The sequence below is a fragment of the Sorex fumeus genome, unplaced genomic scaffold (assembly GCF_029834395.1).
Source record: "Sorex fumeus unplaced genomic scaffold, SorFum_2.1 ptg000093l, whole genome shotgun sequence".
Taxonomy (NCBI): Eukaryota; Metazoa; Chordata; class Mammalia; order Eulipotyphla; family Soricidae; genus Sorex; species Sorex fumeus.
In genome coordinates, this window is record NW_026606150.1 from 5,719,417 (window position 1) to 5,741,194 (window position 21,778).

Genomic DNA, 21,778 nt, shown 5'->3' on the forward strand with positions numbered 1-21,778 from the left:
AATGTTTGGGAGAGGAAAGGACGGTCCCCAAATAATAACAAAGTTAGAGTGCTGGGGTGGGTGCTAAAAGTGCATCATGGCATGTGACAGCCCCGCCCCCACCCCATGCCGGCGCCCGGAGGAAGGTTCTGTTCTTCCAGACTAGAAAACTAAGCTGCGAGGTGAGCTGGTGAGAACAGATTGGCATTGGAAATTCAGCGGCGCTGCATTGCCCTGAAGATCTGGGTTGGCTTCTACCTGGGAAATGCCTGTGGTGACCTCTGACCCCCAAGCTGCTTGGGGAAGACCGGCCTTGGCCGAAAGGTCACGGTTTGGCTGCTTTATGAGTGGTGGAATTTCCAGATTTTGCTTCTTGCTGAAAAGGTATGCATATGGAAACAAATATATAGTTACGGACTTGGAGTGTTTTCCAGATCGAATTTTGGGAAGGTGAAATTATTTGTGGCAGGCCCCTTGTGAAAACATTTCCAAGTTAGAAACCAAAAAGTTCTGCTACCAGTAGTTTGTAGCTATAGCATTTCACCTCCCTGGCTTCAGTTTGCTGAGTCTGTAAAATGGGCTGGAGTGGTGGCAGGGCTCAGCGTGGTGCACTGCGAGATGACCTTGAATTCTCTGCACCTCACCATGTGCCATAATTCAGGCCATTTCCACTGATTTTTAAAGCCACTCCCTCTGGCAATGGAATCAGCCACGAGGGCCTACTGACAGAGCTCTTTGCTCAATAAGGATGGTAAATTAAAAGGGATGAGAATGAGCAGAGTTTCCAGGGAAGCAGAACCCCCAACCTAGTGCCACTGTGCTGGTTTGAGAAGCGTGCGTCTTAACCACAGCCTCTGAGATTATGACCCAATCAGAAGACAAGGATCTTGGGGTTTAGGATTTGCAGAAGATTAATGATATTGGGCCAGAGCGATAGTACAGCAGGTAGGGCATTTGCCTTGCTTGCGGCCGCGGCTGATCTGGGTTCGATCCCCAGCATCCCATATGGTCCCCCAAGCACCGCCAGGAGTAATTCCTGAGTGCAAAGCCAGGAGTAACCCCTGTGCATCACTGGGGTTAATGATATCTTTACTAGAGTGCTTTCCCATTTTCAGCATTTCTTAATTCTTCCCAAAGGCTTGTAAGGTAAATATGAACACATGAACTCCAGGCATCTAAGTGAATGTCCAAGTTCATACTGAAGATACCAAGTCTCTGTGTCTGTCTGTCTGTCTCTCTCTCTTTCTCCCTTAATGAGATCCTTTATTTGATTTATTTATTTTTGGGTTTTGGTCATACCTGGCAATGCTCAGGGGCTACCCCTGGCTATGCACTTAGCAATTACTTGTGACAAGGGGCTGGAGTAACAGCACAGCGGGTAGGGCGTTTGCCTTGCACACCGCTGACCCGGGTTCGATTCCCAGCGTCCCATATGCCCCCCTCCCCCAGGACCACCAAGAGTAATTCCTGAGTGCAGAGCCAGGAGTAACCCCTGTGCATCGCCAGGTGTGACCCAAAACGCAAAAAAAAAAAGAAAAGAAAAGAAAAAAAAATTACTTCTGACAGCTCTTGGGGTGCCATATGGGATGTGGGGGATCGAACCCAGGTCGACTGTGTGCAAGGCAAACACCCTCCCCGCTGCTCTCTTGCTCTGCCTCCCTCCAACCCCAAGTCTCTCTCTGGATTCCTCATCTTTCCCTCCTGCTGGAGACGCCAATAGCAAAGCGGTTCGAGGTGCCGCTTTGGGGCTTAAAGCCGTTTCCCTACCTAACTAGTCCTTGACCTTGGGCTTAATTTCCCTGGGATGCTGTGCCTTAACTTCCCCGGGATCCTGTTTCTTCACATGTGAAGTGACATCAGAGCATGAGGCTCAAATGAGTTAAATGCAGCTAAAACGCTGGCGCGGGGCCCAGTGCACGGAAGCTCAAGCACGCAGCCAGGCCGGCCGTGATTCGTTTAGCAGGGCGTTCGGGGAGGGAGTGCGCTCGGCACACGCAACGCACAGTGCTTGTCTTAGCTCTGCCCGAGTTGCTTTGGAAACTTGTTATTTAGCTCGCTGGTGCGTCAGTACAGGCAACGCCGAAGAAAGACCGTCTGCTTTCTTTTCATTTGAGTTGCACAAGTGAATGGAATGATGTCCACGTCGTGTGCGGAGTTGCTCGGAGCCTCCAGATCCTGCTTACGTAACCGAGATTGACGGCTGGGTAGCGCTTCCTGCTACCAACCTACAGACGTACATGAAGCCTCCGATCTGGCTCCAGTGCCAGGGAAGAGGTGTCCCTCCTTCTGTCAGAGACAGATTCTTCTGGCTCCTGGCTGAAGTGTCATCCCCTCCCACGGTCTCCTGGTGCTCGTGTCTGGTGAGCTCTTGCTTCCCCTTAGAACGTTCAAGCAGCTGAGAAAATAAGCAAGACATCCAGCCCCTCCTCCACGAATTGCCCTTGATCGTTATGATCTTTGTCTTCTCCAGTATTATTTGCTGGCGCTTGGCCACACCCAGAGGTGCTCAGAGGTCACTCCTGGTGGTGCTTGGTGTGGGAATGGAACTAGAATCGGCAGCCGGGCAAGTGCCATGATCCCTGGATCATCTCTCTGGCCCCTTCTTCTGGAAAGGTCTGCACTCATTGGCTCTACTACCTCACATTCTGTTCACTGAAATGTTTATTCAAAAACTCCCTGGCTTATGTGGCAGGCCCTGAACTGGGAGATCGGGTTAGGCTGGGCGGTCTCCAGTGATGAGGAAACAGACACTGTTTCTAGCCTTTTGGAGTTTAGATTCTAGTGGGGTTGACCGTTTTTCATGCATCAGTCCCTCAGATCTATAACCACAAAGTAGGATGGGTGTTATGAGCGAAAGGTTCAGATGCAATGTGAGAATTAAACAGCCTTAACTTAGCTTGTGGTAGGCCCGGGGCTGGGGTGCGAACCCTCCCTCCCACCCTCACTTGCTTCCTCAGGGCATTTGAGCTATATATGAAACGGGAGGTTGAACGTGGCAAAGAAGAAGGACTAATAATAGCAGTTACTACCACTAATTGGGAACAAGATTTCTTCACTTTACACATGCCATTTTATTCCACTTTATTGAATTCTTATTCCAACTTCAAGAGGTAAAGATGAGCCCTGTTTATTTGTTTTTGGTTGCTTGGGTTTGGGGGCCACACCCAATGGTGTTCAGGATGCACCCCTTACAGTGCTCAGGGATCACTCTTGGTGGGACTTGGAGGACCATTTTTTTAAATTAATTTTTATTAGTGAAACACCATTTGTAGATTTACATATCTTTGTGCTTGGGTTTCAATTATACAATGATCAAATACCCATCCCTCCACCAGTGCCCATTTTCCACCACCATGGATCCAAGTATCCCTCCCACACCCATCCCCCCCATCTCACCCTGCCTCTGTGGCAGGGTATTCCCTTTTGTTGTCTCTCTTGGAGGACCATTTGTGCTAGGTGTCAAACCTGGGTCAGCAGCAAGCAAGGCAAGCACCCCTCCCCCATCCTGCGCCCCCATCATTTCATTATTGCTCTGGTCCCCAAGATGAATCCTGTTTGACAGAGGACGTGGAGACTGTATGTCGGGTCCAGGGTCACTGAACCAGACAGGAGAATTGCTGGGATTTCTTCCAGTCTGACACTTAAGCCAGGTCTTAGTCACAGGGCTGGAGAAGCACTAGGACACCGGGACTGTCTGGTGTCTGGTGCGCGCAGGAAACAGAGAGAAGGGCGGTGGAGGAGGAGCAGAGGTGAGGCAACGCCCAGTGAGTTCTGGCTGGGAAGAGCGCTCTGGGCCAAAGCGTGTCAGCACTCCAGGTCATTGCCAGATCTGAGGCTTCCACCGGGAACTCCCGAGTGGCCTTTGAAGGGGTTGAAACCGGGAAGGGCAGTGATGGACTTTGGGTCTGCGGCCACTCTAGTTGCTCTGCAGGAATCAGGCTGGAGGACAAAGTCATCTGATGTGCGAAGCCAGCGAGAAGTCAGTCGGGGGCATTCACGTAAGAGAGGAGACGGAATCTAAACTTGGAGTAGTTGGCCGTGGCGCGTCTGGCTGGAGGTCGGAGGACACACGGGGAGAAATGACCACACGTGGAGCAGGGTTAGCCTCAGCGTGTCCCGCTCACTCCCTGAAATCCGGTTCCTTTGGCTGAGGGTTGCCCTGTTCTGGCTTCCTCTCCACGCCTGGGTGTCTCGTTTGCTCACTTTGGGCCCCCTTTCTGCCTGTCGCTTTTATTGTTTGCACAGATGGTGGTCTTTTGTTCTGTGCCCATCGGCAATCTCTGCCTTCTGCCAGTCTCATGTCCCCTCTGCAGTGAAAGCCAGCTTCCGGGTGCGCCAGAAAGGTCCCTGCTCCCTCCAGACTTCAGGGCCACCCAGTTGTCTTAGGGGTAGCGTTCTTCACAAAGTGTATGCCATCTGCTTTTTGTGCCTGTGTGTTCACTCAACACCCTCTGGGAGTTTGTCTGCTATTTGTAGGGTTTTGAGCTCGTCACTCTCGCTGACCAGAAGTGCTTTCATTTCTGGTCTCCTGAGTATGGCCAATCTTTTATGTGTCAGTTTAGGATTCACTTTGCTCTGGGAGGTAAGAGAGATCCTCCATTGCCAGTCTGGCCTGTATGTTTCTTTTTCTCTCTCTCTCTTTTTTTTCTTTTTTGTGTTTGTTGTTATTGTTTGATTTTGGAACTCACCTAGCTATGCTCATGCTCAGGGCTTATTTCAGACTCTGCACTCAGGGGTCACTCCTGGTGGACTCAGGGGATCATACGTGTTGCCAGGGATTGAACCTGAATCATCAGTGGGTAAGGCAAGTGCGGTACCCACTGTGCTATCGCTCTGGCCCTGGCATGTATGTTTCTGTGCGGGAAATTAACAGATGGCAGAAAAGGCCTTGGGAGAGAAGCTGGTTCCTTGGTTCCTTGCTGAACCATGAAAGTCGATGGTCAGGCCACGTTTTCTCACTTTCTCTTACCCCTGCTCTGTCCTCCACTGTTCAGGCTCTCTTCAGATGCACGGCCCGGGGCTGAGATGGAAGATAAACATTGAATTCTTTGAATTTCTAACTAAACCCTATAATGCTACTGCGTCCAGTGACCTGGTTCATGGCGGAGCACAGTCCTTGTACGCATGAGGGCCTGACAACCCTGTCCAGAAAAACACAGCCTATGTCAGAGACTAATTTTTCAGTTGAGGTAAAATTGGCATGGGATCACTGTCTTTGCTTCAGGGATACAACAGAATAGCTTGATTTCTTTTTCTTTTTTTCTTTTCGTTTTTTTTTAATACAGTGAGAGCATCACACCAATGGCCAAGTCACCATCTGTCACAAACATTATTTTTGTTGTGATGAGTACTTAGAAGATTTCTGTTCCTGGCCACTTTCAGATATGCAATACAATATTCTTGATGGGAGTCGCCAAGCCTGAGTATAGTCCATTTCCATGATTTATTTATATTATAACTGGAAGTCAACCCCCTTGACCCTTTCACTCATTTTGCCCAGCCCCCACCTCCTTCCCCTCAGGCATCGACCAATCTGTCAGAGAAGAGATTTTTAAAAATTCCAGTTTTTAAATCGCAAGTGCCAGATTCCAGAGAGGGGGATTTTTTCCCCCTCTGTCAAAACTTCCTTGAAATATCAAGGAACAGAGTCAGAGAGATAGTGGGGGTTGGGGGGGGCGGGCAGGATAAGTCACTTGCCTTGCACTGTGGCTGACCTGGTTGTGAATGTACATATCACCAGTCACCTGAGCACAAAAGTCAGGAATAACTCCTGAGCACTGCTGCGTGTGACCCAGAAGCCTGTGCCCCCTGCAATAAAATAAATAAATAAATATCAGAAGACAGGCTCTTCCTTGTAAACCTATATGTGAGAACCCCAGGCGTGGTTCCTGGCACCGCATGGTCCTAACCACCAGTGTGTGTGGTCCCTGAGTAGAGTGGCAGGGGTGGCCCCCCTCAAAAGGATGCTTCCAGGGCGGCCAAAGCTGAGTGCTCAGATAATGGAGGAGAGGTGCATGGTTGTAGTCAGGGATCGTATGGAGATGTCATAGTCCCAGGAAGAGCAGAGATGGGAGCCCACAGTGCTCCCCTAGGAAGCAGAGGCTGCACTTTGTACCAAGACCACACCACCACCTGCTGGAGAACTTTGAGGCAGCTACAATGGCAGCCAAGGGCTAAAGCTGAGAAAGGAAGCAACACTCTGGTATCTGGGAGCTAACAGAGGCCCAGATTGTGCCCCCCCAAAAAAACTTTTCTTTTTCGCTTTTTGGGTCACAATCAGCAAGGTTCAGGGGTTAACCTAGCTCTCATTCAGGAGTCGCTCCTGGTGGTGCTTGGGGGATCATGTGGGATGCCAGGGATTGAACCCGGGCCAGCCACATGCAAGGAAAACGCCCTCCCTGCTGGACCAATGCTCTGGTCCCTAGAATGACTCTTTTTTAAAAAAATTTTTATGTCGGAGTACTGCTATTTATTCAGCCACTGATTAGCTGATTGAATTGGGCATGAACTCCACCTTACCTTTTTTTTTCATTTTTTATAATTTTATTTATTGAATCACCATGAGAGCAGCTACAAAGCTTTCGGGTCTAAGTCTCAGTCAGACAATAAAACACCCGTACCTTCACCGTGCCCATTCTCCACCCCCAACAACTCCAGTACACCCCCATCCCACATCCTCCCCCTACCTGTGGGGCAGATGATTTCCACATTACTCTCTCTCTCTACTTTGATCACATTCAATATTTTGACACCAGACCCACCATTATTATTTGAGATTTTACCCCAACACTCTGATCTGCCGAACAGGCAACAGTAAACAATTTGTTTCCTATTGCTGGTTGTGAATAACATATAATGTTGTGTGGCTGCAGTAGTGGCCACGTGATTTTGAAATTCTGAAACACTTAAATCTGGAGGGATTTCTGCCCAAACCTGCTGGGTTCCAAGATTGGCTCCTGAGTCTCTGGGATCATGGTCGTTAAGCCACTTGATCAGGAGCCTGAGAGGCCGTTCGTGGGTAATGATTTGGGGTCTCGTTGGGGTGGGGAGGACAGGCCCGGCTCCACCCCCATCCCGTGAGGCCCAACAAGTTTCATTACTGTGGGCCCAGACCTGACTGTCCAATGGCCTCTGGAGGATGACGGCCACTGAGCCGCCAAGGGGGAGCAGGCGGAGGGAGGGACAACACCTTTTCCCCCCTGGGGTGGCCCAGCGACAGTAACCTACTGCGGGGTCCGGACACATTTCTGCCAAAAGCCGCTGGGTTTCAAGATTTGTTTCTGAGTCTCTGGGATCAAGGCCGTCAAGCAGCTTGATAAGGAGCCAGAGAGGCCGTTTGTGGGCTATGACTTGGGGTCTCGTTGGGGTGAGGAGGACAGGACCAGCTCCACCCCCATCCCGTGAGGCCCTGTGTGTCTCGTCACTGGGGGCCCTGTGGCCTCTGAAGGATGGTGGTCATTGGGCCGCCGGGGGAAACAGGCCACGGCATGAAACCTATTTCCACCTGGGTTGGCCAGAGAGGCCTTGCCTCCAATTATATAGCTGAGCCGGAGATTGTGGGTGTGTTTTCCACATACCTAACTTTTGGCCATTTACTTTCTTGGTAACTTTGTGCCAAGTCTTTGGGGTCTGGCCAAAGGCACAGCAACAATTTTGGGGTATCTGGAAGTCTGAAGGCGCCATTAGGCTGCTGATGCACTCACCTCATAGGTACAGATTGACCGGCTGGCGGCACCATACCCCCTCAGAATGACTCTTGACCTTCACCATCTTCCCTGATTTCAGAAAGATACGTGAGCCCCCACGAGAGCCTCATGAGTTGGGGACTGGCAGGAGGATCCTGAGAAATTGAATTCAGACTTTGAGATGAGGCCCCAGAGAGAGAGAGAGTGCAGAGATGGGAGCCCAAGCAAAGGCACTTACCTTGTTGCGACCCTGGTTTGAATCCCCAGCACCACATTTGTCCTCCTGTGAAGTTCCAGGGGTCACTCCTGAGCTCAGGACCAGAGAATAGGCCCTGAGCACCACCAGGTGTGGCCCCAATTCCCCAGTCAAAAAAAAAAATGCTTGAGACGATTGAATTGCTGAAGATTCTGATTTTTCTGCCAGTAAGATAACTGGGAACTAATGGACCACTAGGTTGAGAAATAAAGGACATGATTTTCTCACTTGACAATGTGTCTGTTTTTTGTTTGTAGGTCACACCTGGTGGTGCTCAGGCCTTACCTCTGGCTCTGCAAGCAGGGAATCACTCCTCCTGGGGCTCGGGGACCATATCCAGTGCCAGGGATCAAACCTGGGTCAGCCATGTGCAAGGCCGATGTCTTACTCACTGCACTGTTGCTGTGGCCCTTGACAATGTGTCTTGAATTCATATGCAAGCCTATTGCACAAGCCAAGTTTACAAAGCAGGGAGTCACAGAGCGTTCCAAGGACTCACTTGATTTCTGGCGGCCATGGTGGGTTGGGGGGTAGGAATAATTCCAGCTCTGGACAGGAGTGGGAAAGATTGATTTGAAAGCTGAGGTCTTCAGCTGAGTCTGTACAAGTCCAAGTCACACGGTGCTGTGGGAAGAGCTGGAGCACGAAGAGCAGAGTCCGCCCTCCAGCTCCAGCTCCAGGAAGAGAAGTCTGGGGTGCTGGGCCACCAGGGATGTAGCCTAAGCTGATCACTGCTGTGGGTACCAGCTGTTGGAGACTGAATGGAAGAAACTGGGACTTGAGCGAAGACATGGAAGTCAAACATCCATTTATCTCTGTCCACTTTGGATTCAAAATAACACTTATTTATGGACTGTCCTCCCCAAGCTATTTTTAACTGGCAAACCTAAACCCCATTAAAAACGGGGCCTAAAAATAAATAAATAAATAAATAAATTTTAAAAAATAGGACCTAGGGGCTGGAGAGATAGCACAGTGGGTAGGGCGTTTGCCTTGCACACGGCCGACCCAGATTCGATTCCCAGCATCCCATAGGGTCCCCTGAACACCGCCAGGAGTGACTCCTGAGTGCAGAGCCAGGAGTAACCCCTGTGCATCGCTGGGTGTGACCCAAAAAGCAAAAAAAAAAAATAGGACCTAAAAACCCACTTGATTCCCCCCCCCCCCCGCTTTGTTTTTGGGTCATACCTGGCAGTGCTCAGGACTTATTTCTAGCTCCTTAGGGGACCCTATGTGGTGCCGGGAATCAAACCTGCATCAACCTTGTTTCAGGCAAGCACTCAACCCTCTGACTATTGCTCCAGCTCCTAAAACCCATTTGAATAATCCTAACCCATCTTGGAGCAGGCTGTGATCAGTCCCGGATCTCAACATGGAATATTTTACCTGGCAGTCATGAATGGCATCTTGCCTCTAAGCAGTTTAGGCCAGGCGTACCTGGAGCACACCAGCCCTTGGTGAGCATTCTGCCGAGACTTCCGGTGCATCTGCGATGGTTTGTCAGGATCTATTTCATATTAATAGCTGAGGCAAAGTTTTGGGGTTCCTGAAAAACTCACAGTGCCAGATGCTGTAGAAGAAATGTTTCACATCTACCCTTAACGTACTAGAAGTTTGAGGTCACTTTCTATGTTGTGAGTAACCTCTTTCATTGGTGCTGGGGAACACAGCTGGCGATAAGCCATTCCAACTCATGTTGGCAGCTGGAACTTCCTGGTAGTTAAGACACAAGACTCAGAGTCACATGACCTGTTAGAATTCTGACCGCTACCTTCTAACTGAGTGACCTTGGACAAGTGATTTAACTTCTTTAACCCTTGGTTTCCACAGGGGGTGGGGGGGGGCTAATTCAAATTGAGAGTGGGGTGAGAAATTCAAGAATGCATATCAGGAGCAAGATGCCTGTGCCAGATCAGGGCATCGCATATCTTAGCTGTTGCCAGTATCATTATCTTTACTTGTTTCATACGAAGGCAAATCTTGCCTTAAGTAAAATGCAAAGGTACAAAAATCTAGATTTGCTTCTTGAATGGTTAACTGGAGGTGGTGAGTTTTCCTGTAGAAATGAACTCTTTAGTTTATGAAAGAACCGAGAAACAGGATTTCTTTTCAATAATCAAATTCCCCATATGCCTAAAAGCATTTGACTCGCATCCAAGTGTGCAACGTTTAGCATGCAAATCCCAGGACCTCTGCAGTGCAAACTTTAGACTGAGTTTTAAAGCTCTGTGACAAGTTTACAATAGCAATCCCACGGCCTCAGTGATAGTACAGCGGGGAGGGCGTTTGCCTTACAAGCAGCCAACCTGAGTTTGACCCCTGGCATCCCATATGGTCCCCTTGAGCATTGCGAAGAGTAATTCCTGGGTGCAGAGCCAGGAGTAACTCCTGAGCATTGTGGAATGAGACCCAAAAAGCCAACAACAGGGGTCTGGAGTGATAGCACAGCGGGTAGGGTGTTTGCCTTGCACGCAGTCAACCCGAGATTGATTCCCAGCATCCCATATGGTCCCCTTGAGCATTGCGAAGAGTAATTCCTGGGTGCAGAGCCAGGAGTAACTCCTGAGCATTGTGGAATGAGACCCAAAAAGCCAACAACAGGGGTCTGGAGTGATAGCACAGCGGGTAGGGTGTTTGCCTTGCACGCAGTCAACCCGAGATTGATTCCCAGCATCCCATATGGTCCCCTGAGCACTGCCAGGAGTAATTCCTGAGTGCATGAGCCAGGAATAACACCTGCGCATTGCTGGGTGTGACCCAAAAAGCAAAAAAAAAAAAAAAAAAAGCCAACAACAACAACAGAAAGCAGTAGCAATCCAGGGTGTCTGCACTCCCCTTTAGAAAGGAATTAGATGAATTCCCTGGGGTTTCAAAGGACAGAGCTGAGATGAAGGGGTGGAAGAGACAGTTGGGGGTGGGGAGGGGAAAATTCGGTTCAACACAGTGAAAAACCCTACCAGGTGATTGCTGGGCTCTGAAGTGATGAAGTTCTCAGCATTGAAGTCAAAGGTGGGTATCAATTGAGTAAATTATTGGAATGACTATTGCAGGTCATCGGGAGGTGAACTAGGGCAGTGCATCCCACACATAAACACATGTCACTATGCCAGCTGGGTTAGTTCCCTACACTGGGGGTCAGGAGGAAGTGGAAGAAGGAGATAGAGAGAGAGGCTGGTTAAGGGGGAGGGGGGTGGTGAGATCAAGGAAATAAATTGGAAAAAAAATATAGCCTCTCTGGTTGGGAAATATTAGATTAAATTACTTCTAAGATTTCCTCTAATTTCAAGATTCTAAAGCTCTCAAATGGTTTCACAGATGTTATTTTAATTATATTCCTGGGAGAGTTTTCCTATTTTAGTTGTGGAAAACTAGAACATAACACCTCAAGTAAGTGGTAAAGTGGGCAAAGAATTCAGACATCCTGACCCTTTTATTTTTGTTTTTTGGGCTACATAGTGCCCTGGGCTCATTCCTGGCAGTGCTCAGGGGGTGATATGGGCTGCCGAGTATTGAGCCCGGGTCGGCCATGTACAAGGTAAATGCCTTACCTGCTGGACTGTTGCTCTGACTGAACCCCTTCTCCCCCCGCCCCCAACCCTTGAGATTCTTGATCACACAGCCTCTTTTCAACTGCTAAAAGCATCAGAGATTGGCATGACCAGACTGGAGAGAGAGAGCACAGGGGTGGATCTTGGTTCAATCCCTGGCATCGCGTATGGTTCCCTAAGCACTGCTAGGAAGGATCCCTGCGCACAGAGCCAAGAGTAATCCATGAGCACCGCACCACTGGTGTGCTCCCCCTCAACCCCCCCTCCAAGAAAAGGGCAACTTGAAAGTTCATTCCAGTTACAATAAAAATTAAATCTGGCTCAGAGGTCAGCGGAAACTTAGTTCACTGGAGTTTGCTTTTAAAACCTTTGTACACAACGTTCCCAGCGCAGAATTCAGAGGCCTGTAATCATACAAAGAGTGAACCTGTGGAGCCAGTATCCCTTTAATAGGCTTCCTAGAGGAAGAATGTTTGTCCCGCCCGCTGACTTGCCTTTCAGCTAAAGTTGACCATCTGACCTTTGGATCAACTGGTTTATTTGGCCCCGTGTGGCCAGGTTACATGGCCCCTTCTACTCCCAAGGTTCCTGTGGCCTTCCCAGGGACAGCAGCGTGTAACCCGGTGCAGCCCTGTCCAAGCAGAAGGCAAAAAGCCAATTACAGACAACAAAAGTACTTTGGGAGACTGATTTGATTTGTGACCTGGTGGGGGGGGCAGAGAAACTGAACCCCAACAGGAAAGGAATGAACTCTCTGGGGCTGGCCTCGGTCTCTGCTGCCAGTGGAAGAGAACCCAGAGACTGTGCAAAGGATGAGAGTCAGCCAAGAAGAATCAGAACCTGCCCCGCGTCATGGTCAGTTATTTGAAGGAGAGGAAGGACCCGGGGAATGAGGGTGATGAAGAAAAAGATTCCTCAGATACAAGATTTGGGGGTCCAGTGGGGAGAATCTCTCCTTGACCCATAAGCCTAAGAGTGAGGAAGAACGAATGAATGCTAAGGGATCCCGGAATTGGCACAAAAATCAGCACCCCTCTGCCTTCAGGGCCCCCATAACCTGTCCCAGCCCCAGCAAGTCTCTCCCTGCGTGACCCCAGAGCAGAGCAGAGGGTCTGAGTTTTGCCACTGCCCCAGATTCTGCGCTCCAGGTGGAGAAGGGCCTCAAGAAGGTGAAGGGATGAGCTAATCTGAGCTCCCTGGCCCCGTTTCCAAGGATGTGATTAGTGGAGGAGCACCGGGGACCTGTTCCATTTCAGGAAACCCGGTTATGGGAGCTGGTGGCGGGGACAGACTTGGCTCGGGAACCCAGGAGAAGCAGTTAACCCTTTTCTCTTGCTGGCAGGGGAACAGCTTTTCTGAACAGGTGTCGAGGAGGAGTTGGGGGATGGGCAGGTGCGCCCCGGATGGGTTGAGTCTGGTTGGAGAGGGAAAACCTGAGTGATACTTTCCAGTCACGTTCCCAGGGCCTGTTTGCCTCTCCAGGGCTCTCGCCAGGGGAGCCTGAGAACAAGGTCGGGTCTAAGAAGAGTCTAGGAATGATGTTTTACCAGGCCGACACATTCAAAAGGGACATTGCGCAAACATTCCTGAAACGTTGCTACTCCATGTCCGCTTCCACTCGGCCCTGGTGTGTGGGTCAGAAGCAGCGGGGTGCTCTTCCGGGGGCATCTCTTCTGGACCTGAAGGGACTCTTCCACAGAGGACAGGAGCACCAGCCTCTGAGGGGGGCGAGGGAAGGCATGCCGGTCAATAGGCCACTGAGGAGATGGTCTGAGGACTCTGGCCCAGAAGTCACCACTGATAAGACCCTGGGCCCCAGGGCTGGAAAGATGCAGAGGAGCCTCCACAGGCACCTTGGCCTGGGTGACAAAAGTGACCCTCAGCTTGGTTTTTGTCACTTCCTCTCTTCAGATCTCAGGTGGCGTCCTCTGTTCGAGGTCATCCATAACCTCAACAGTCCGCTGCAATTCTACCCTTTGATATGGCTCTGAAGATGGGAGTCTGAGTAGAACACTGTTAGGATATTTTGGCGGTTCCCTGTGGAGTTAAGAGACCCCCCGCGGGGTGGGGGCACACACTGACAGCAGGGAGTGCCGGCTCGTCTAAGTTAAAGTCTCGGTGTGTGGGAGATGAGGGTATCTGAGTTCTATGCTTCTGTTCTCACACCACAGAACTCCAAGATGCCAGCACACAAAGCTGGATGAGGGATGGAACGGGGGAGCCGCAGGGGAGTGGAATGAGAAGTTAAGTGATTTTTGTTTCAGGGTTTTGGGAAAATGGCTTCAAGAGCTGGAGCACATGTCTTGAATCTGTGAAGCCCTGAGTTTTTCTCGTTTGCTTTTTGTTTTGGACCACACCTGATAGTGCTCAGGGCTTACTCTGGGCCCTGCACTCAGGGATAACTCCTGGCAAGCTCAGGGGCACATATGCAGTGCCAGGGCTCAAATCTGTGTCTTTCGTATTCAAGGCAAGCACCCCAACTGCTGTATTATTGCTCTGGCCGAGTCCCCAAGTTCTATTCCCTGAGCACGACCTGGTGTGGCCCTGGTGACCCCATGATCATGCTGGGCCTGAGCTTTGAACTATCCAGCCGGGTTGACTGAGTACTGCTGGGTATGGCCCTGGGAACCCCTGAGCACTGCTTGGGAGCCCTCACCTCTGCATGAAGCTTTTTGGTTATAGATCGTGACAAACCAATGATTGTACAACCTCTTCTTGGGACCTCCTCTTGATTATTTATAAAACAATGCTAACAATGCTTCACATTCAGAGGAGGAGGGGGCTCAGATGAAAAGGTGGAGACCATTTCCACCTCGTGGATATGTACATATCCGAGCAGACGGCGGAGTATACAGTGATGATCACAGATGCCAAGCCTGCATCAACCCTGTCTTCCCCAGGGGGCACCCTCGGGAAGGCCTGATGTCAGGCTCCCTGACAAAGCTCCTGCCTCCCTTCTCCATCCATCCCTTAGGGATGCTGGTGGTGCCCTGAGCTCCCTTGCCTCGAATTGGAGGCGGGGTTTTTCCTTGCATCTTCTTCATCCTTAAGGTTCATCCCAAGGACAAGGGCTGGCAGCCAGGGTGACCAGCTTAGCTACAGTGCTTCCACTCTGGCAACCTTCCTCCACCCTGTTTCCCAATGCCATTCTCAAGGTGGGGCAGTTTCTGTGGAGCCAGCACGCTCCTTGAGACACAGTTGAAAGAGCATCTCCAAACCTGGGTGTCTCTCCATCAAATAGGGAAGATAACAACGACCTCACAAGACGCCGGGGGGGGGGGGGGGGGAGGGGGATGAACACAACCGAGGCCAAGAGTTCAGCTCCCTGACCGCACGCATGCACTCATTAAAGGCTTGGACAAGCCTGTGGAAACTCCGCTAAAGGGAACCCCTGAGAAAGAGAATGAAAGGAGATCAAGTCCCAAGGATGCATCAAAGGCCAGCTCTCTTAGGAGGTTTGAGGTGGTATTATGTTGAGTTTTCCAGAAAGCAGAGCCACTTCTCCAACAGTCCTTTCTACCAGCACCAGGATGGGCAGTGCGGTCAGCAGAAACTGGCAGGAACCACAGACAGAGGCTTTGAGTCAAGCCTCCGTGGATGTATCCTTTGGAGTGGCTTCCAGGCTGGGTCCTGGTCAGGCACCCAGCCAGCTCTCTGGCTGATTGTCCAACCCTGGTTTCTTGAAGCCAGGGCGGAAGAATTTTGCCTGAAGGATCACAGCCAACACCCTGTCCCACCTTTCTCCTTGGGCAACTCTTTGCCAGGCAAGGAATTTCTTTCATCAGTTTCCTTTTTGTCGGCTGCTGGAGGAGCAAATTGCCTGATCATCAGTTTGGGTTCACGCTGTTCTCACCAGCTGCTCCCCAGCCATCCTGGGGCCCACATCTGGAGTCTGGCTGCCTACCTTTCCTCCAGCTGGGAGCGCACTTGAAAACCCCCAGAGCTGCTGCCTGCTGGGACCGGTGAAAGCAACTCCTACCCAGGGTTCTCAGATGTGGGGAGGGCCCATTTCCAGGTCCTGTCTGCATGGCTGGGGCTCTGGAATTAGGCTGGGAACGTAGTCGGGACAGGTGCCATAAAAAATATAGGACACCCAGTTTTAAATTTCAGATGAATGGAATCGGTTGTCGGAATCTGTCCTAAATACTGCGCAGGATATGCATATGCTTTTGAAAGATCACTTCTTTTTTGGCCACACCCGGTGGTGCTCCGGGTTACTGCTGGCTCTGCACTTAGAGAACATTCCTGGCAAGTGCTCAGGGACCATATGGGATGCTGAGGATCAAACCTGCGAGGCAAGCGCCTTACCGGTTCTGCTATATCTTCGGCCCCCCCCCTCCCCTCCACCTGCACCCCCCAATTCGCTCTTTCCGCTGGAATTCAAGTTTAACTGCCCATCCTGCCTTTGGATCTGCTAAACCTGGGAACCAGAGGTTGCCCTGGGGCACTCGGGGCAGCCGGCTCGGGCAGCCGGGTCCCCGGCGCCAGCAGTTTCTCCGGCACGAGGGAGAGCGGTTTGCAAAGGGCTAAGGACAGCTCCTCGGCGGGACCGTGGGAACGCGCCTGGGAGGGAGGCGGAGTCGTGGCGGGGTCGTGTTCCGGCTCGCCCGGGGCCAGCGCCCCGGCTCTCCCCACACCCGGGCCCGCCCCACCGCCCACCTGCACGCGGCGCCTTCACACCGCTCGCCAGGCCCGGGCGGGGCGGCCGCGGAGTGCGCAGGCGCGGTCGCGGGGGGCGGGGCTGGGGGCGGGGCGGCCGCCCGGGCGGGAAGCGGAGCCCGGAGGCGGCGGGTGCGCGCGCGGGCGGACGGCGAAGCCCTGAGGGCCGCGAGGTGACCGGGCGTCGTCGCTGCCCGCCGCGAGCCATGGAGGGCACGGCCATGGCTGTGTGCCAGGTGATGGCGGACAGGGAGGGACTCACAGAGGGGCACCGCGAGGAGCTGGGCTTGGGGGTGGGAGGGAGACCGCGAAGTCTGGGTCCCAGGGCCTTTGGCGCGGCCTGAGGTGGAGAAAGAAGGTTCGGGAAGAAGAAGATGGAGGGACCGACCGTTCGCCTGCCTGAGGGACAGCCCGTGAGGAGACGAGCCGGTGGGGCGCCCTGGGCGGAGAAGCCCCTCGGGGGCCCAATGTGAGAAGCCCCGGGGGGCAGCCGGGCTCAGGCCGCCTCAGAGTTGACCGAGGCTCGAGAATACCCCGCTTGGCGGGCACACCGGAAGGGGCAACGGGCAACAGCCGGCCGAGGGCGTTGGTCCCTAACGGATGGGGGCAGAATGTGGAGTCAGGTCTGGGGGAGTTACAGCCCACCCCCCCCCCCCTCAGCGCACCCCGGGCCACCTTAGATACCCCCGCGCGGGAAGGTGACGCAGGTGTCCCTCGCTGCCATCTTCTCGTGGAGGAGGAGCTGCTGGGGGTCCCGGCCAGAGCAGGCGTGACCCCAGGCCACCCGGGAACACCTGAGGGTCCTCTCCCCCCAGGCTCCCCGGCTCTCCGGCTTCTCTGTGGTCATCGGGAAAGTGGCGGGCTCGATCTGACAGGTGACCAGAGCGCAAAGAGGACCCAGAGCTCTGACTCACAGGCCCGTGATCTGGTCTCGGCTGCTCCCTCCTTGTGGAGAAAAGAGCTGAGGGGATTGGACCTCATCCCAAGGTCAAGCTGGGCAGTTGGGATGCGCGAATGAGCATGTTAGGTGGGAGAAGTGTCTGTAAATCGTCCTCATAAGCCCTGGTCACATTAGAATCTCCCCCTCGCCCCCCCCCCCCCCTTACTGAGATCTCACTGACTCAAAAAAAAAAAAAAGGAAGATGGACCAAGTGATAGAAGTGATAGTACAGAGGGTGGTGCGACCTGGGTTCCACCTCCAGCACCACATATGGACCCCAATTCCCCATCACGCCAGAAGTCGTCCCTGAGCACAGAGCCAGCCAGTAAGGCCTGAGCACTGGGTGTGGCCCCCAAACAACAAAAGTCAAATACATATACAGTATTGGTGCTGAGTGATAGCCAGTGTCTACTAAGCATTTACTGTTATAAGCCTGGCCCTGTGTTAAGAATTTTCCAACAATATTTGTTCCATTCATCTGTGGCCAAGTGTCCTATGTTGTAGATTTGTCCTCAGTTTTCATACACCAGGAAGCTGAGATCCAGGGAGGTTGAGGAATTGGCCCCCAAAATGTTTGCTGGACTTTGTCTTGTCAGTTACTCAGATCCAGGCACCTATCTGCTTCTAGACAGTGCTCTTAACTCTGAACCTAAGAAATGTTGCTCCTATGAAAGGGGCTGGGGTGTTAGTACAGTGGGCAGGGCGTTTTGCCTTGCAGCAGATTCCTGTTCTATCCCTGGCATCCCATATGGTCCCCTGAGCACTGTCTGAGTGCGGAGCCAGGAGTAACGCCTGAGCATCGCTGGGTGTAACCTCCTCCCCAAAAAAGAAAAGCAGAAAAAAAAAGAAAGGTAAATATGATTCATAGCCAGGTCCCATTCTTAGTCATAATCTTCTTGTTGACTTTTATTTGGGAGAGCGAAAAAAGAAACAAGAAAAACAAACTCCCACTTGATATTTCCAAATTATTATTTCTAGATGAACTTACCCTTTGAATAAAGCAATTCTTTGTCTCTATTTCCACTCTTCTGGGGCATTGCCTTGAATTTCATTGACTTCTCTTGTGTGTCACTCCCAGTTGTTCGATTTAGACTTAGTGCTTTGTTCTCAGCAAATGTAAATTTGACATTTTACAAGCAAGAATGTCTCTTTTTTTGAAACTTGAATTATTGATTTCACTATACTAAAAAATTTATTATTACCATGATTTCTAAAGAAGATTTTGTTTTCTTTGAATTATGCCCTTTTCAGATTTTGAAATATTTAATCATTCACTGGAAGTATGAAACAGCAAGAGTATCAAAGGGAGCCTTGCTGGAAAGACAGCTAGTGATTTCCATAAAAGCATTAAATTCTAAGCACCAGACAAATACTCTTCACTGTGTAACAACGAGTAAGTGAAGGAAAAATGATTCCCTATCTTTGTTTTATCATAATTTGTTATAGCTTATTTAAAATTTTCATTTGTTTATGATCTTTATCATGTTCTCCAGGGTTCTAAAGTTTAAAAGCTTATATGATGATGTAATAAGCAACTGGTAATTGATTTACTAATGTGTCATACGGGAAAGGTGGGTAGAATGATGATTACAGATTCTTTTACTAGCTTAATTCAATATTTCTCAGAAACAATCTCACTCTTGCTCTTAAGTTTTAACATTCTCTTTCACAGCAAAATTATATTAAACTGAAGTTTACTTCCTTTTATATTTAGACTCTGGTAGTTGGAAATGAGCCAAAAATAAAAAAAAAGGAAAGATAAATGATGAATGTGATAACCTTAACTTGCAGTTTGAAAAAATGTATGTCCCATCTGCTCTTGATCACTTTGCCAGTATAATTGTGGGAAAGCTGATTCATTCAGTGGCTTTCAAACAGCTACTTTTCTTTAAAAATATTTAAGAAATTTCCCCTTTTTCCTTAATTATTAGTCTTTGTGATTAGGGGCACACTTGATTTGTGAGGCTTGCACCATTGTTTTATTCTCAGATTTTTTAGTTGTGGTGCTTGAGTATACTTGATTATGGTGTGCTAAGAATCCTAAAAGACAGAGTCTCTGGGATTTTTCTTGGGCTTGTGGGGTGGTGCCAGTGCATGGCTTTATTGGCCTCCTGCTTGCCAGATAGGCATTCTACCACTAAGCATTGGTTTCCTACAGTTTCTTTTCTTGAACTTCTATAGTGATAACTTTTTTGTTTGGGTATTTGGTGTGTGTCTGTGTGTGTCTATGTGTGTGTGTATCTCTGTGTGTATATTTTTTAAACCTTGAAATAAAGTCCCATACACCTTACCGGAGTCGCCAGGGGTGGCCCTGGTTGAGAATGGGTAGTGTATTAGATACAACCAGACATTTCCTCACCTGAACTGGACTGACCCATCTTCTCTGGTAGTAAATATCCTCACATGTTAGCTTGGTTTGCTGTTACTCTGCACAAACTCAATTGTGAGAGGACAGAGTTCCTGCCAGTCATGATCTGAGTGGCTTGGGTGATGATGGTCTGTACATGGTTTTGTTAGTTTGTGCATTATCCCAATCCACTCAACTGTGGCTAGGGTAATAGGATTGATTTCACTCGAAGCAGAAGAATTAAGCCTCAATAAATTTTGGTTAGAAATTGATTCTGTACGCATTTTCAGCCTGAGGTGAGGGCCATGTTATTTTAGTTGCAGTGCTTGCTTATGCAGTTACTGAGGGTTACATTCCTTAGTTGTGGTACTTATATACATTCTGGTTGCATACTTACTGGGGTTTGATGTGGTGCTCACACAGATATGCTTGCCAGGTATCATGTTCCTGACTGTAGCATTCACACATATTTTTGAGTTCTGGTGTTTGCCAGAGTTGCACCCTTTAGTTGCAGTGCTTGCACATATTTGGCTGGAAATCATTCTCAGAATTTCAGTCATCAGAGCTGCCAACCTTGCACTTTGCACATGTAGAGGCACCGGGAATCAAAATCAACTTTACACTTACAAAACACATATATTAGCTGCTGAGCCATCTTTTGAACCCCCACCCCCACCAGTCTATCTGTTTTTAATAAACTTTGGTTCTCAGCCAAAGATCCTTGTTTTTATCTTTTTAAACAATGATCTCTTCCACATCCACTATCAATGTTAGGGAGGGCCAGTCTCTCGAAGGCTGAGTGGAGGAAGACTGATTTCTTAAGATCCAACTACTACTTTAATTTCCTTTTTTTCAACCTATGTCTCACTTTAGCTCTCATGTTATCTCTTCTTCTAGAGGCTCCCTTATTCCCGAGTCTTTTTTTTTAAGGGGGTCTAAGCCTTCCCTGCTTCTGACTTATAACTAAATTTCTAAACCCTTTCCTGTTAGTACTAGTTTTTATTTTCTAGACTCGGGTTTGATTCCTCCGGCTCTCTTGGAGAGCCCGGCAAGCTACCAAGAGTATTCCACCCTCATGGCAGAGCCTGGCAAGCTCCCTGTGGCATATGCTAAAAACAGTAACAACAAGTCTCACAGTGGAGATGTTACTGGTGCCTGCTCGAGCAAATTGTTGAACAGGAGGACAGTGCCGTGCTACAGCATTTCCTTATAAATGTTTCTTGATTCCTCCCAAAAAGTGCTCATGGGGCCCTAGAGCCCTTACTGGTGATACTCTGTGCCCAGTGGTTCAGTATGTGGTCCTGTCCATGTGATGTTGCTGGTCATGTTACTGGGGCCACTGGAGTTACTTCTGCTGTGTTTGGGAATCTGTAGGGAGTGAGCTCAGTTTTTCAACACTTCGAATTACTCCCCAAATCTTATATGATCATGTCTAATTCTTGTCCATTTCTTTTCTATTTTTTTTTAATCCCTTTTCTACGGGCTGGAGCGATTGCACAGCGGTAGGGCGTTTGCCTTGTGCGCAGCGACCTTGGCTGAGCCAGGTTCGATTCCTCCGCCCCTCTCAGAGAGTCTGGCAAGCTACTGAGAGTATTCAGTATGCCAAACACAGTAACAAGAAGTCTCACAATGGAGACGTTACTGGGCCCGCTCGAGCAAATCGATGGACAACGGGAGGACAGCGGACGGTCTCACTGAAATTTCAGGAGGATGTAAAACAGAATTTTATGTTCAGTTTTCCATCCTTACTTGAAAGGGTGGTGGTGTATTTGGTCTGAAATCTCTGATGAGGGCTGGAGAGATATTACAGTGGGTAAGACAAGTGGGTAAGACACTTACCTTACATGTGTGTGACCTAGTTCAATCCCCGAAACCCTTTATGGTCTCCTGAATACTTCCAGAAGAGATCCCTGAGTGCAGAGCCAGGTATAAGCCCTTAGCAATACCGGCTGTGGCCCCCAAACAAAAACTCAAAATAATTACAAATAATCTCTGATGATGAAGAACCAAGCTACTGAGGGCTGCACAAATTGGGTATTTAACAGCATTATACTTTATTATCATATTATGGGTGCCAGAAGTCCAAAATCAAGGCCTTAGTATGGTTAGATCCTTCTGGAAACACTTAGAAAGCAACCATTTTGCATGTTTGTCTCCTACTTCTGGTAGTTAAAACTGGTTCTTGGTTCTTGGTTTGTAGATGTTAATTCTCCAATCTTTACCTCTGTCTTCATGTATTATACTTCTCTGTGTTTTTATATGCTTTTCTACATGATCTTATAAGTATACTGGATGGATTTGCTGACAAATATGACTTCATCTTAACTTGATAACATCTGGAAAGAACATATTTCCAGAAATAGA

At 49.7% G+C, this 21,778-nt stretch overlaps 1 protein-coding gene across 1 annotated transcript in view; it reads left to right on the forward strand.

Moving 5' to 3' along the window:
- The first annotated feature begins 9,315 nt into the window (after nucleotides 1-9,315).
- Nucleotides 9,316-21,778, forward strand: part of TOP6BL (TOP6B like initiator of meiotic double strand breaks) — a 98,680-nt gene continuing 86,217 nt past the window's right edge. The window contains exons 1-3 of the mRNA XM_056131577.1: nucleotides 9,316-9,377; nucleotides 16,159-16,363; nucleotides 18,319-18,460. Coding sequence (XP_055987552.1) covers nucleotides 9,316-9,377; nucleotides 16,159-16,363; nucleotides 18,319-18,460 — 409 coding nt within the window. The remainder of the gene's footprint in view (nucleotides 9,378-16,158; nucleotides 16,364-18,318; nucleotides 18,461-21,778) is intronic.